Below are 15,997 nucleotides of genomic sequence, written 5' to 3'. Positions count from 1 at the left end.
CCCACAGGCTTGGCTCTAACCTCGACCTTGCCCTCTGGGCCCATTTCTGCCTGCAGCCCCCGCGCTGAGCCCACCCCAAGGTCCTCCGCAGCCAAGCAGGTAGAAACTAGAATTTTTCTGCCTCGAGGAGGTCTTACACGGCAGAAACCCTAGTCCCGAAACCCCGCCTGGCCCGAGGCGGAGGGCGGAAATGACGTCAGCGGTGCGCCGTTCATTTTTTGTGACGCCTGCTGTGAGTGCCTGAGAGTCTTTTTGCCTTTCAGAGTTAAGGCCTCTCTGGCCTGGGTGAGTTCCGATGAGATGAAGTGGTTTTGGGGTGAAGGACGGGTTTGGCCCAGATGTTAAGAGAGGCCTGGCCCGCTCTGCTCGTGTCCGCCGGGGCCGCTAGCGTCCGCTCGGACCGTCGCTCCTCTGGAGGAGTCGGGTTTCTAGTTACGGTGTCCGCAGGGTGTTTTCATCTGTGCGCCCCTCTCCAAAGGCCTCCAAAGCAGCGTTTGTGAATTTTTTTCTAACAGGAAAATAATTGCTGCCTTTTGCATCCACGTTGGCGCCATCCCCAGGATCCTCCCGGTTCAGGGACCTGGCGATTTCTGAGTGTTCCAGTGAGCACTGGGTGAAAGTTGGTTCTAGGGGGCCTTTTCTGTCTTCTGTTATGCAAACGAATGTTTCATCTGTAAGTTTGGTTTCGTCTTATTGCGTTGTGTTTTGTTTTTGACCATTACTTTCATGGCGAAAGATAAAGATATTTTTTAGGTTTATAAGGTGTGCATATTTGTGTATGTGAATATAAACGTTTGTAGACCGCAAGTCTTTCTGCTAAAGAATACTAAGAATAATAACTCATTCTCTTCGATTGGAGTTCCTAGGCCTGTACATCCCAGGAGAGCTTCTTAATCAGACCTCCGGAAGGAAAGGATGAAGGCTTTATTATTCTAGTATCACAATAATCAAATTTACAATGAACAGGATGGTTGGTTTAAGGAGTTTGAAACCAGCCTGGCTGAGACGGTGAAACCCCATCTCTACTAAAAATACAAAAAAAAATTAGCTGGGCGTGGTGGTGGGGGTCTTGTAATCCCAGCTACTTGGGAGACTAAGGCAGGAGAATCACTTGAACCCAGGAGGCGGAGGTTGCAGTGAGCTGAGATGGTGCCACTGCACTCCAGCCTGGGAGACAGAGTGAGCCTCCATCTCAAGATGGACAAACAGAAACGAAGGTTTTGTGCATTTTAAGCTACATTGATTGTATATCAATGAAAAAAAAAAAAAGAAAGCTGGCTGGGTACAGTGGCTTACACCTGTGATCCCAGCACTTTGAGAGGCTGAGGCAGGAAGATCTCTTGAGCCCAGGAGTTTAAGACCAGCCTGGGTGACATAGCAAGACTCCATCGCGCCAAAAAAAAAAAAAAAAAAAAAAAAACAGTCAAATATTCTATACAGATGCCACCAAACTGAATATTTGTGGGCCTAGTCAGCCCTAGGACCCCAAGTTTGAGACCCTTGGGAGTAGGTGTGATCTATACCAGGAGTCCAGAACTGTGGTTTTTGTGACTTTAGGGTTTTTGTCTTGTTGGTAGAAGGAGGCCTGTAGAGTTTTTGTGAATTTGGTTCATGGATAATGAACTGCGGAACTTTCACTGTTTATCATCATTTGACTCCCATTCTGTAGGTGATTGTTTGAGCCACTGTTTCATATTTGATTTATTAATGATTGTCATTAATTCTTTTTTTTGTTTTTTGAGACAGAGTCTTGCTCTGTCACCTAGGCTGGAGTGCAGTGGCACGATCTCGGCTCCCTGCAACTTCCACTTCCAGGATCAAGCGATTCTCCGGCCTCAGCCTCCTGAGTAGCTGGAATTATAGGTGCACACCACGCCCAGCTAATTTTTGTATTTTTAGTAGAGATGGGGTTTCACCGTGTTGGTTAGGCCGGTCTTGAACTCCTGACCTCATGATCTGCTGGCCTCGGCCTCCCAAAGTGCTGGGATTACAGGCGTGAGCCACCCTGCCCAGCCAAATAAAACCAAACTTTGGTGGAAAAAAATTAACCAGATAAATACTATGAAAAGGTAGTTCTCTTTGAAGACCCATATAACAGACCAGTGTTAGGCACAGAGTGGTTTGGCCTTGCTTCTCTGACAGTGTGAGCTGGGGATGCAGATTTGATTTGAGTGTTTCCAATCAAGGCCTTATTGAGGCTACCCAATACTTAAAAGTGTATTGTGAGATTATTTTTTCTATGTGTGTGTGCAAAACTTGTACTTGCATTCAGGTTCTGGTTTACCACTTCATTTGTTTTTATTTTTATTTTTTACTTATTTTTATTTTTGTTTCTTTAGAGATAGGGTCTTGCTATGTTGCCCAGGCTGGTTTCAAACTTCTGGGCTGAAGCAATCCTCCCACCCTGGCCTCCCAAAATGCTGGGATTACAGGTGTCAGCTACTGCCCCAGCCAGTGTATATGTTTGATGGCTGATGATTAAGTACTGCTTGTTGATTATTGATTAATACCAACAGGAATCCCAATAACCCTGTTTAAAGAGGAATGGAGATTGCCACTGTCCATTAAGATTAATGAGGTGTCCTGAAGTGATGGTGACATCAATGAAAGGAGGGTTCTGGCACGTTCTCACCTCACAGGATGGCAGCTGTTGATTTCTCCCATGGTAAGCCCTGTTGCTCTTTTTCGGATATCCTGCTCTGGGTTCCCTCTACACAATATAGGGTCTAGTGGTTTGGGCAGCTGGTCACGTTGCTGATTCAATTGGGAGGTGCTGAGGGGTGCCAGAACGTGCTGTTTTGTGAGTCAGCCCCTGCCTGTGAATTTTGGAAAGAGGTACTGCATAATCTCCTTCATGAATTTTAATCAGCATGATAGAGTCACATGCTCTGGGTATATGTTTCCTTATGTGTGAAATGAGACTATTGTACTTTTCCTGATGGGCAGCATGGCTCATCATCATGTTTAGGACTGCTCTGGCATTGTATGGCAGTAGGTTGTATGTTTCTGTTTTCTTTCTTTCTTTTTTTTTTTCCTGATACAAAGTCTCGCTCTTTTGCCCAGGCTGGAGTGCAGTGGTGCATTCATAGCTCACTGCAGCCTCAAACTTCTGGGCTCAAGCAATCCTCCCACCTCTGTCTCCCAAATACTTGGGACTGCAGGCACATGCCACCATGCCTGGCTGATTAAAAAAATTTCTTTTGTAGGGATGAGGGGTCTATGTTCACTATGTTGCCCAGGGTAGTCTTGAACTCCTAGGCTTAAGCAATCTTCTTGCTTCAGCCTCCCCAAGGAGGTGGGACTACAGGTGTGCATTACCACACCAGGCTCATTTTAAAATTTTTTTGTAGAGACGGGGTCTCACTGTGTTGCCCAGGCTGATCTCAAACTTCTCGCCTCAAGTAATCCTCCCACCTCAACCTCCCAGAGCACTAGGATTACAGATGTGAGCCACTGCAACTGACCTTATGTGTGTTTTCCTGATTTTGCAGGAATATATGGGAATTTCATACTAGGAGGTAATGACCTCTAGGTAGGTGAATGTGGGGATTATGGTCAGCTCGGGGTTCTCATGCCTTCATTTTCTTACAGGACATTATCTTTCTGGGGACCCAGTTTGCCTTCATGAAGAAAAGACACCAACAGGAAGAATAGTGGCTGACTGCCTAACAAATTGTTATCAGGTAAAAAGCAGCTGTATTCTTATGCATAGTGACATACTTGCATTCACCAGGTAGACACATTTCCCTCTAGACAGACTTGTCTCCAGACTTCTTTTTTTTTTTTTTTTTTTTGAGACGGAGTCTCGCTGTGTTGCCCAGGCTGGAATGCAGTGCTATGATCTCAGCTCACTGCAAGCTCCGGTCTCCAGGCTTCTTAAAGCAAATAAAGTGTCACTCAAGGACTCAATCCCCATTTGAATTTCCCCAAGGACTGGGGGACTCCCATATTGGGAGGTGTTAACTTGGAAATTATCCCAGGCTGGGCATGGTGGCTTACACCCATAATCCCAGCACTTTAGGAGGCTGAGGCAGGCAGATTGCTTGAGTACAGGAGTTCAAGACCAGCCTGAGCAACATAGTGAGACCCCGTCTCTACAAAAAATTTAAAAATTAGCTGGGCAAAGTGGTACTTGACTGGAGTCCCAGCTACTTTGGAGGCTGAAGTGGGAGGATCACTTGAGCCCTGGAGGTTGAGGCTGCAGTGAGCTGTGATTGTACCACTGCACTCTAGCCTGGGCAACAGAGCGAGACTCTGTCTCAAAAAAATTTTTAAAAAAGGTGTCCTTTCTTTAAGTCATTTATCAGCATTGATCAGATGTCTGGAATGTGCTGAGCAATGTGCTCAAATAGATGGAAATAAGATGAGATCTTGGCCGGGCACAGTGGCTCATGCCTATAATCCCAGCACTTTGGGAGGCTGAAGGGGGCGGATCATGAGGTCAGGAGTTCAAGACCAGCCTAGCCAGTATGCTGAAACCCTATCTCTACTAAAAATACAAAAAATTAGCCGGGCATGGTGGCGTGTGCCTGTAATTTCAGCTGCTCGGGAGGCTGAGGCAGGAGAGTTGCTTGAACCTGGGAGGCGGAGGTTGCAGCGAGCCAAGATTGCACCATTGCACTCCAGCCCCGGCAACAGAGTAAGAGTCCATTTCAAAAAAAAAAAAAAGAGATCTCCTAATCTGGTTTGTGCTGAGATAAATTCATATTCAAGAAGTGCCATTAATGCACTATGAGTGGAGTAGGAGATGACGGTGAGTATGTTTAGGGCGCGAGGAGTTTCTAGGACCCTTAAACCCTGGGGCTGGTCATTGCAGCCCTTGGAATCCTGCATAGGCATTGGGTCCCCCTTCCTCATTGTCCAGTGAATGCTGATGGACTTGTTACTTGGCTCCAACGAGCATGTGTGTGACGCTTTAGGATTCAGTGACCTTTGACGACGTGGCTGTGGACTTCACCCAGGAGGAGTGGACTTTACTGGACTCAACTCAGAGAAGCCTCTACAGTGATGTGATGCTGGAGAACTACAAGAACCTGGCCACAGTAGGTAAGGCCTCATCCCTTGCAGCCTTCTATGGAACTGATATGTTCTGTACTTACTGTTTTGCAGCACTGGCAATGTCAACTTCGAATGTAAAGAGAAATAACAGAGACATACTCCCTGTCCTAAATAGATTTTAATCTACTGTGACCATTCTCAAAATGTGGTCCAAGATTAATAGCAACACCATCTGCCTGTTAGGAATGTACATTTTCCTTCTCCACCCAGAAACCTGGAGTTGGAGCCCAATCATCTGTGTTTGAACAAGTTCTCTGGATGACTCTGATGCACAATAATGTTTTAAAAAACACTGGGGTAGTTCTTTCCCCAGAAGAATGAAGATCTCTGTTATACTTCCTTATTTCTTATTTGTTGTTGTTGTTCTTGTTTTGAGACAGTTTCACTCTGTCATGCAGGCTGGACTGCATTGGCATGATCTCAGCTCACTGCAACGTCTGCCTCCTGGGTTCAAGCGATTCTTGGGCGTCAGCCTCCCGAATAGCTGGGATTACTGGCATGCGCCACCACACCCGGCTATTTTTTTTTTTTTGTATTTTTAGAAGAGCTGGGGTTTCACTATGTTGGCCAGGCTGGTCTTGAACTCCTGACCTCAAGTGATCTGCCTGCCTCAGCCTCCCAAAGTGCTGGGATTACAGGCATGAGCCACCACACCCGGCCATTATTTTGTGTTTGAATAAAAGTCTTAGTGCTTTTTAAATGTGTACATAAGCCTGAATTTCAGTTTAGGGGACAGAAGTAACCAGACTGTTTGGGGCACAGAGTTGTTATTTGCATTTTTAGCCCTTTTGAAATAGCTTCACCACTTTCATTAGATCTGTAGTTCCTGAATCACAGAAAGATTTGTAATCTCTTGTATGAGCCTCTTCCATTAATGTATTTCTCTGTGCTCAGGAGGTCAGATCATCAAACCCAGTCTGATCTCTTGGTTGGAACAAGAAGAGTCAAAGACAGTTCAGGGAGGAGTTCTCCAAGGTGAGTGTTCATGAAGAACAACTCTGGTTGATGAGAAGTTCAGTATGTTTGGAAGCATAATTAGGAAACTTTTTAACATGTACTTTCTCCCTGCAGGTTTAGAGAAAGTTAGAAAATATTTAACTTCCACACACTTTTACTTAATAGTCCCCCCTTGTCTGTGATTTTACTTTTCACGGTTTCAGTTATCTGCATTCAACCATGGTCCAAAAATATTAAATGGGAAACTCGGCCAGGCACGGTGGCCCATGCCTGTAATCCCCACACATTGGGAGGACTAGATGGGTGAATCATTGAGCCCAGGAGTTCAAGACCAGCCCGGGCAACATACCGAGAACCTTGTTTCTACAAAAAATACAAAAATTAGCCCAGGCTGGTGGGATGCACCTGCTGTCCCAGTAACTCAGGAGACTGAGCTGTGAGGATCTATTGAGAATAGGAGGTCAAGGCTGTGGTGAGATGTGATTGCACCACTGTACTCCAGCCTGGGTGATAGAGTGAGACCCTGGCCACTGATCCCCATCCCACAAAAAGAAAAAAAGAAAAATTTCCAGAAATAAAACAATTCATAAGTTTTAAATTTCTCACCATTCTCAGTAGTATGATGAACTCTTATGTCATCCTGCCTGGGGTGTGAATCATCCTTTTGTCCAATATATCCACACTGTGTACACCACCTGTGAGTCACGTAGCGGTCATCTCAGTTACCAGATCGAAGAATCACAGTATGTACAGGGTTCAGAACTAGCCATGATTCAGGCATCCACCTGGAGTCTTAGAACATTTCTTTAAGTTAATTGTGTTTTTTTGTTTGTTTGTTTTGTTTTTTGAGATGGAGTCTTGCTCTGTCGCCCAGGCTGGAGTGCAGTGGCACAATCTCAGCTCACTGCAAGCTCCACCTCCCGGGTTTATGCCGTTCTCCTGCCTCAGCCTCCCAAGTAGCTGGGACTACAGGTGCCCACCACCACGCCTGGCTAATTTTTTGTATTTTTAGTAGAGATGGGGTTTCACCGTGTTAGCCAGGATAATCTCAATCTCCTGACCTTGTGATCTGCCCACCTCGGCCTCCCAAAGTGCTGGGATTAAAGGCATGAGCCACCGTGCCTGGCCAAGTTAATTGTTTAGATATATGCTCTTTTTTCAGAAATTTCCTACTTTCATTCCCTGATTCTCTCTTTCACTATCAGTTTTAATTTTCATAGCATCAATTTGTAATAAATGATTGAAAAGTTTTACCCCTTGTCCTTGTCTTGGCCAATTTTTCCCCCTTCGGATCATTTACATCAAAACCAAATTTTTGATATAGCCCAAATCCCCAAATGTCTTTCTTCTTTTTCTTGCCAGGTTTAGTTTGAAACAAATAGAAATAAGCCATATTGTTTTGAACTCTTTCCATTTCTTTCTCCAAATCCTTTCATTTGTTGTTGTGGTTCACTCTGTTGCCAAGGCTGGAGTGCAGTGGTGTGATCTCAGCTCCTTACAACCTCTGCCTCCCGGATTCAAGAGATTCTCCAGCCTCAGCCCCGCGAGTAGCTGGGATTACAGGTGCTCACCACCACACCCAGCTAACTTTTGAATTTTTAGTAGAGGTGGGGTTTTGCCATGTTGGCCAGGCTGGTCTCAAACTCCTGACTTCAAGTGATCCACCTGCCTTAGCCTCCCAAAGTGCTGGGATTACAGGCATGAGCCACTGTGCCTAGCCCGAGTCCTTTTATTTGTTTGTCTGTTTTATTTCAGGATGGGAAACGCAACTTGAAACCCAGTGGTCTACACTTCAGCAGGACTTTTTGAGGGGTCAGACATCCATCGGGATACAATTGGTAAGATTTGCACAGGATATTTTTTATTTGCCACCCTTAGAGAAAATCAGGAATTCTGTTATGGGAAGTCAGCAAAAATAAGAGATATTTGAGAGAAGTTGCATACAGACAAGAGGGAGCAAAGAATCTGGGGATGCTCCAAATGTGAAACTTGTTTCTTTGGAGCTTTCACACATTCCCACAAATGTAACTAGACGTTGAGTTTTGTTTTGGTGTTTTTTTGAAATGAGATATTGCTCTGTCACCCAGGCTGGAGTGCAGTGATGCAATCATGGCTCAGTATAGTCTTGACCTCCTGGGCTCAGGCAATCCTCCCACCTCAGCCTCCCTTAGTAGCTGGAACTACAGGCATGCACCACCACACCCAGCTAATTCTTTAAAATTTTTGTGGAGACAGGGTCTTGCTGTGTTACCCAGGCTAGTCTCGAACTCTTGTGCTCAAGTGATCCTCCACCTCAGTTTACAAAAGCGCTGGGATTACAGGCATGAGCCACCACATCTGGCTTAGACTATGAATTTTTTTTTTTTTTTTTTTTTTTTTGTTGAGACAAGGTCTTGCTGTGTCACCCAGGCTGGATTGCAGTGGCACAAGCATGGCTCACTGAAGCCTTGACCCCTTGGCTCAAGTGATCCCACCACCTCAGCCTCCTATGTGGTTGGGCCTACAGGAATGCATCACCATGCCCAGCCAATTTTTTGATATTTTTTGTAGAGATGGAGTTTCACCATGTTGCCCAGGCTGGTCTCTAGCTCCTGGGTTCAAATTATCCACCCACCTTTGCCTCCCAAAATGCTGGGATTACAAATGTGAGTTACTGCACCCATCTAGACGTTGAATTCTACAGAAATCTGTTATTGTTATTATTATTATTATTATTTTGAGATGGAGTCTTGCTTTGTTGCCCAGGCTAGAGTGCAGTGATGTGATCTTGGGTCACTGCAACCTCCGCCTCCCAGGTTCAAGCAATTCTTATGTCTCAGCCTCCCAAGTAGCTGGGATTACAGGCATGTGCCACCAAGCCCAGCTAATTTTTGTATTTTTAGTAGAGACAGGGTTTCACCATGTTGGCCATGCTGGTCTTGAACTCCTGACCTCAGGTGATCTGCCCCCCATTGGGCTCCCAAAGTGCTGGGATTACAGGCGTCAGACACCATGCCTAGCCAAGGTTACAGTAGATGGCACAACATTCTAGAATAAGAGTTAAGTCATACCACTTAAAATAAATCTACAGGGCAGGACCTGAATGCATGTAATAAAAATGGCATCAATTATAACCACCATTATAATGTTTCTAGCTTCAGATGGGTATGGTCTGTTAATATGTTTGAGAAAAATCCTTAAATCATCATCATCCCTTCAACAGGAAGGAAGACACAATGGAGGGGAACTCTGTGACTGTGAGCAATGTGGAGAAGTCTCCAGTGAACACTCATGCCTTAAGACACACATGAGAACTCAAAGTACAGGGAACACTCATGACTGTAATCAGTATGGAAAAGATTTCCTTACCCTGCATGAGAAATCCTCTACTGGTGAGAAACTGTCTGAGTTTAATCAGAGTGAAAAAATCTTCAGCCTGACACCAAATATTGTATACCAGAGAACTAGCACACAAGAAAAGTCATTTGAATGTAGTCACTGTGGAAAATCCTTCATTAATGAGTCATACCTTCAGGCACATATGAGAACTCACAATGGAGAAAAACTCTATGAATGGAGGAATTATGGGCCAGGTTTTATTGATTCTACAAGCCTTTCTGTGCTTATAGAAACCCTCAATGCAAAAAAGCCCTACAAATGTAAGGAATGTGGAAAAGGCTATAGATACCCAGCCTACCTCAGTATTCACATGCGAACCCACACTGGGGAGAAACCATATGAATGTAAGGAATGTGGGAAAGCCTTCAATTATTCCAACTCATTTCAGATACATGGAAGAACTCACACTGGAGAGAAACCCTATGTATGTAAGGAATGTGGGAAAGCCTTCACTCAGTACTCAGGCCTTAGTATGCATGTACGATCTCACAGTGGAGACAAGCCCTATGAATGTAAGGAATGTGGGAAATCCTTCCTTACATCCTCACGCCTTATTCAACATATAAGAACTCACACTGGAGAGAAGCCTTTTGTATGTGTTGAATGTGGGAAAGCCTTTGCAGTTTCCTCAAATCTTAGTGGACATTTGAGAACTCACACTGAAGAGAAGGCCTGTGAGTGTAAGATATGTGGGAAAGTATTTGGGTATCCCTCATGTCTTAATAATCACATGCGAACGCACAGTGCCCAGAAGCCATACACCTGTAAGGAATGTGGGAAGGCTTTTAACTATTCCACCCACCTTAAAATTCACATGCGAATCCACACTGGAGAAAAACCCTATGAGTGTAAACAATGTGGAAAGGCCTTCAGTCATTCCAGTTCATTTCAAATACATGAAAGGACTCATACTGGAGAGAAACCCTATGAATGTAAGGAGTGTGGGAAAGCCTTCACGTGTTCCAGTTCCTTTAGAATTCATGAAAAAACTCACACAGAAGAGAAACCCTATAAGTGTCAGCAGTGTGGAAAAGCTTACAGTCATCCCCGTTCACTTCGAAGACATGAACAAATTCACTAGTGAGAAACTGTCCATGTAATAAATGTGGCAAAGTGCTCATTTGTTCCAGTTCACTTCAAAGACATGAATGAACTCACTCTGGAAAGAAGAAGCTGCATGAAAATCACTTAATTCCTGTAATCCCAGCATTTTGAGAGGCTGAGGTGGGCAGATCACTTGAGGTCAGGAGTTTGAGACCACCCTGGCCAACATGGCAAAACCCTGTCTCTACTAAAAATACAAAAAATTTAGTCAGGCATGGTGGCAGGCGCCTGTAATCCCAGCTACTTGGGAGGCTGAGGCAAGTGAATCACTTGAACCTAGGAAGAAGAAGTTGCAGTGAGCAGAGATCATGCTACTGCACTCCAGCCTGGGTGACGGAGTGAGACTCCATCTCAAAAAAAAAAAAAAAAACTATTTGATTAAATTGAGTCTGTTAGAGTACATCCCTAATCCGATATGATTGGTGTCCCTATAAGAAGAGAAAGACACAACTGGGACAACAAATAGAAGATGATGTGAAGTCATCAGATGATGGCCATCTGCAAGCCAAAGACAGAGGACTGGGACAGATCCTTCTATCAAAGCCACCAACCCTGCTGGCACCTTCATCTTGGGCTTCCAGAACTTTGAACAAATAAACTTCTCTTGTTTGAGCCACCCAGTCTGTGGTATTTTGTTGTGGCAGCTCTAGCAAGTGAATACAGTAAGCAATAAGCAAAAACATTTGTAGATTGTCCAAAAGCCTTAATGTTCACATGCAAAGCCACACTGGAGAGAAACTATATGAATGTAAGACGTGGGAAAGCCTTCATTGAGTCTTCAGTCCTTTCTACATACAGGAGAAATTATGTAGGAGAGAAATTGTATGAATAAGGTGCATGAAAAAGCCTGTGAATGTTCACTATATTTTAATATTCACATGCAAGTTGTCTGGTCATAGACCATGTGAAAATAGAGGGGAAAAAAGGAAAGAAAGTTTCTTTTACTGTGAAAGCAAGGAATGTGACCCCATACACCATATTGGAACTTGGAGTGGACTGAAACCCCATTAGGATTGTGGAAAAGCTTACATTAATGTTTTCTACCTTCTAGAAGGTGTAAGAAGTCGAACTGGAGAGAAGCCTTCTACCTGTAATGCATGTAGGAAGCCTTACATTAATTCCACAGAATTCTTTTTTACACATGTAAAATTACCTCAGAACCCTGGGAAGGTAAGGAATATGGTATAACCTTTAAATTTTTCACATGCCATAATATTTACATCAATTCTTATAATACTGTACTGTTTCTTCAGTAGTGTTAATACCTTATACTATCAAAATAATCCTAAATCCTCCCTCTCAGACCTTCCATCATTACTATATTTCACTTGTATGCCTATACACACACACAAATTAGCATATGTAATCTAATACATTGTAGCTTTTTTTCAGAAGTTATCTATTAGATCAATTAAGAATTAGAAAAATAAACATTTTTATTTTACCTTCACTTCTTCCTTCTATGCTCAAAGTTGAATATAATTCTTATACTTGATCCTCAATACTTAAAGCATTTCCCCCCCTCTGGCTTCTATGAAAATTTTTTATCTTTGATATTCTGTATTTTTAAATGATATGCATAGGTATAGGTTTTTGGTGCTTGTCCTGCTTGGTGTTTGCTTAGCTTCCTGGATTTGTGTTTTGGTGTCTGAGTTAATTTTGAGAAATTCTGTCATTGTTTCAAATATTTCTTTCCCTTTTTTTTTCTTTCCATCTGGTATTTCCTTTATATGTATGATACATCTTTTGTAGCTATCCCACAGTTCTTATATCTTGTTTTTTTTATTCTTACTTCTCTTTGCTTTTCAGGTGTAGATGTTTCTGCTGATACATTCTCAAGCTCTTTAGTTGGCTGTTTCTTGGCCAATAATAAGCCTACCAAAGACATTCTTCATTTCTGTTACACTGTCTTCAATCTCTAGCATTTCTTTGTGGTTCTTAGAATTTCCATCTCTGTGTTTACACTGCCTGTCTGTTCTTGGATGCTGTCTGCTTTATCCAGTAGAACCCATGGCATATCAATCATAATTGTTTTAAATTCCCAGTCTGATAATTTCAGCAATCCTGCTATATCTGGTTCTGGTTCTTACTCTTTCTCTTTAAACTAACTTTTGCCTTCTAGTATGCTTGTAATTTTTGCTTAGCTGGACATGGCATACTGGATAAGAGGAACTGCTGTAAGCAGGCCTCTAGTAATGGTGGTAAGCTGTGGGGAGAGGGGCAGCATTCTATTGTCCAGGGATTAGATGTCAGTCTTCCAGTGAGTCTGTGCTTCTGCACTGTGAACTTCAGTTTTTCCCACCCTTTAGTTGGGTCAGGATGTATAGAGTTGGCTGGAGTTGGATATTTCCTTTCCTCCAGGTCACTGAAGCTCTGACTAAAACCCCAGGTGTGGTGGTTTATGCCTGTAATCCCAGCACTTTGGGAGGCCAAGGCAGGTGGATCACCTGAGGTTGGGAGTTCATGACCAGCTTAAATGACTTGAATCCAGGAGGTGGAGGTCACAGTGAGCTGAGATTGTGACACTGCACTCCAGCCTGGGAAACAGTGAGACACTGTCTCAAAAAAAAAAAAAAAAAGAAAAGGCTGGGCGCAGTGGCTCACCCCTGTAATCCCAGCACTTTGGGAGGCAGAGGTGGGTGGATCACGAGGTCAGGAAATCGAGACCATCCTGGCCAACATGGTGAAACCCCGTCTCTACTAAAAATACAAAAAAATTAGCTGGGTGTGGTGGCGGGCACCTGTAGTCCCAGCTACTTGGGAGGCTGAGGCAGGAGAATGGTGTGAATCCAGGAGGCAGAGCTTGCAGTGAGCTGAGATCACGCCACTGCATGCCAGCCTGGGTGACAGAGTGAGACTCTGTCTCAAAAACAACAACAACAACAACGACGACAAACCCATCATCAATGCTCAGCCTTTCTTAAACATGAACTCATAGTGGACAGAGCCCTATGAATGTTAGGAATGTGGAGAAGCTGTCACTAGTTACTCAAACCTTATTGAATGTGTGAAAATTTACTTTGGAGAGATGCCCTTTCAGCATAAGAAATGTTGAAAAGGATTTATATAATCCTTCCTTTTTAATATCCACATACAAACTCACTAAAGTAAAATCCTAAAAATGTAAAGCAATGTTGAAAAACCTAGTTATTTAAATTCATTTCAAGTATATGAACTCACACTGTAAAGAAACCCTGTGAGTATAAGTAGTATGATAAATTCTTGAATTTTTTTTTTTTTTTTTGAGTCAAGAGTTTTGCTCTTGTTGCCCAGGCTGGAGTGCAATGGCTCAATCTTGGCTCACCACAACTGCCATCACCCAGGTTCAAGCGATTCTTCTGCCTCAGCCTCCCAAGTAGCTGGGATTACAGGCATGTACCATCACGTCTGGCTAATTTTGTATTTTTAGTGGAGGCAGGGATTCTCCGTGTTGGTCAGGCTGGTCTCGAACTCCTGACCTCCAGTGATCTGCCTGGTTTGACCTCCCAAAGTGCTGAGATTACAGACATGAGCCATCATGCCCAGCCAGTTCTTCAATTCTTACAGTCCCTTTCCATGTCATTAAAGAACTCATGCTGGAGAGAAACCTTATCAATGTTAGAATTGTGGTAAAGCTCTCTGTTGTTCCCATTTACATGAAAGATGTGAACAAAGTCACATTGTAGAAAAATGCTGTGAGAGTTGGGAATCTGGAACCACTTCTTTATTATCTCAGGTCATAATGAACTTGTAAGAATTCACAGTGGCAGGAAACCCTACATAAATGGAAAATATGGGAAAGGCTTCATTTAACCCATAGGACTGATACCACAAAACTCCCACTAGGAGAAAACCTATGTTTATAAGGAATGTGGGAAAATCTTCACTTATTCCTCAAGCCTTAAGCTATATGTCAGGATTCCCAGTGGAGAGAAGCCATATTGATGTAAGGAATGTGGGAAAGCCCTTGCCTGCCACTTAATCCTCGATAAACATTTTAGAACACAAACTGGAGAGAAACTATGAATTCAAGGATTGTGGGAAAACCCTTTTATGTTCCACAAGCTTTACTATTCATATATCAATGTGTGCTGGAGAATAACTTGATGAATATAATCAGTGGAATGGCCTAGATCAGGGATCCCCAAACCCCTGGGCCATAGACTGGTACTGGTCTGTGGCCTGTTAGGATCCAGGGTGCACAGCAGGAGGTGAATGTAGGATGAGCAAACATTACTGCCTGAGCTCAACTTTCTGTCAGATCAGTAATGGCATTAGATTCTCATAGGAGCATGAACTTCATTGTGAACTGCACATGCAAGGGATCTAGGTTGCACAGTCCTTATGAGAATCTAATGCCTGATGATCTGAACTGGAACAGTTTAATCCCCAACTCCAGTCCGTGGGAAAAATGTCTTCCACGAAACTGGTCCCTGGTGCCAAAAAGTTAGGGGACCACTGATCTAGATTATGTCACATGTCCCATCCACCCATTAACATTAAGGCTTTCATCCCTGGGACCTCAAGATAATGGTGGTATTGGAGATGTGGTTTTTTAAAGAGGTGATTTTAAAATGAGGCAGTTAGACTGGGGCCCTCATTCAATATGACTGGTTTCCTTATAAGAAGTGAAAGAGATACCAGGGTAGCAGGAACAGAATTTTATGTGAAGTGACCAGAAATGGTTACCTGCAAGGCAAAGAGAGATTCCTGGAGGAGATCCTTCTTTTAAGGCTCATTATAGAGGAAATCATCCTTATCTACACTTTGATCCTGGACTTCCAGCCTCAAAAATTATGAGCAAATAAATTTCTGTTATTTAAGCCATCCAATGTGTGGGGTTCTTTTTTTGGTCAACTCTATCAAAATAATACAGTAAAGAATGTGAGAAAACCTTCAGATATTCCATAGTTTTTAATATTCATGTTCAGAGTTACAATGGAGAGAAACCTTATGAATGTAAGGAATGAAGTGTTTTCTGTCTGTGTAGTGTGTGTGTGTGTGTGTGTTTGAGACATAGCCGCCCTCTGTTGCCCAGGCCTGAGTACAATGGCATGATCTTGGCTCACTGCAACCTCTGCCTCCTGGGTTCAAGCATTTCTCCTGTCTCAGCCTCTGGAGTAGCTAGGATTACAGGCACATACCACCATGCTCGGCTAATTTTTGTATTTTTAGTAGAGCTGGGGTTTCATTATGTTGGTCAGGGTGGGCTTAAACTCGTGGTCTGAAGTGATCTGCCCACCTCAGCTTCCCAAAGTGCTGGGATTATAGGCATGAGCCACCACACCTGGCCTCTTTTCAATCTTTGGTCTGCTAAATGTAAGAAATCATGCAGGAGACCATTTCAGTGAATCTAAGGCATGTGAAAAACCATTTTATTATCCCTTAAAGCATCCGAACTCATCTGGTGAAAGAACTTATAAAACTCACAGGAGAAAAAATAAAAGAATATAAAGAAGAGGTTTCTTGTAGTATGAAATCAAAGAATGTGATTTTGCACAAAATGGAAGAGCTTAGAGTG

The 15,997-nt window shown here is 43.3% G+C and overlaps 1 protein-coding gene across 10 annotated transcripts; it reads left to right on the top strand.

Annotated features, from left to right (window-relative positions):
- Positions 1-13: 13 nt before the first annotated feature.
- Positions 14-13,081, top strand: ZNF426 (zinc finger protein 426). 10 transcript variants are annotated; one of them, XM_063719918.1, is made up of 8 exons: positions 189-285; positions 516-602; positions 2,517-2,665; positions 3,592-3,683; positions 4,920-5,046; positions 5,953-6,033; positions 7,771-7,853; positions 9,218-13,081. In XM_063719918.1, the coding sequence occupies exons 3-8, from the start codon at positions 2,641-2,643 to the stop codon at positions 10,472-10,474; spliced, it is 1,665 nt and encodes a 554-aa protein (XP_063575988.1). In that variant the 5' UTR covers positions 189-285; positions 516-602; positions 2,517-2,640; the 3' UTR covers positions 10,475-13,081. The 10 variants fall into 10 exon arrangements, with proteins under 10 accessions (XP_054395573.2, XP_063575988.1, XP_009251022.3 ...); XM_054539597.2 differs by having other exon boundaries at positions 208-285; positions 516-673; XM_054539602.2 differs by lacking the exon at positions 189-285 and adding an exon at positions 3,351-3,445 and having other exon boundaries at positions 292-602.
- The last annotated feature ends 2,916 nt before the right edge of the window (positions 13,082-15,997 follow it).

This window comes from Pongo abelii, chromosome 20, assembly GCF_028885655.2.
Source record: "Pongo abelii isolate AG06213 chromosome 20, NHGRI_mPonAbe1-v2.0_pri, whole genome shotgun sequence".
Classification (NCBI taxonomy): Eukaryota; Metazoa; Chordata; class Mammalia; order Primates; family Hominidae; genus Pongo; species Pongo abelii.
The sequence above is the reverse complement of the archived record's forward strand: the minus strand, read 5'-3'. Positions and strand labels throughout refer to the sequence as shown.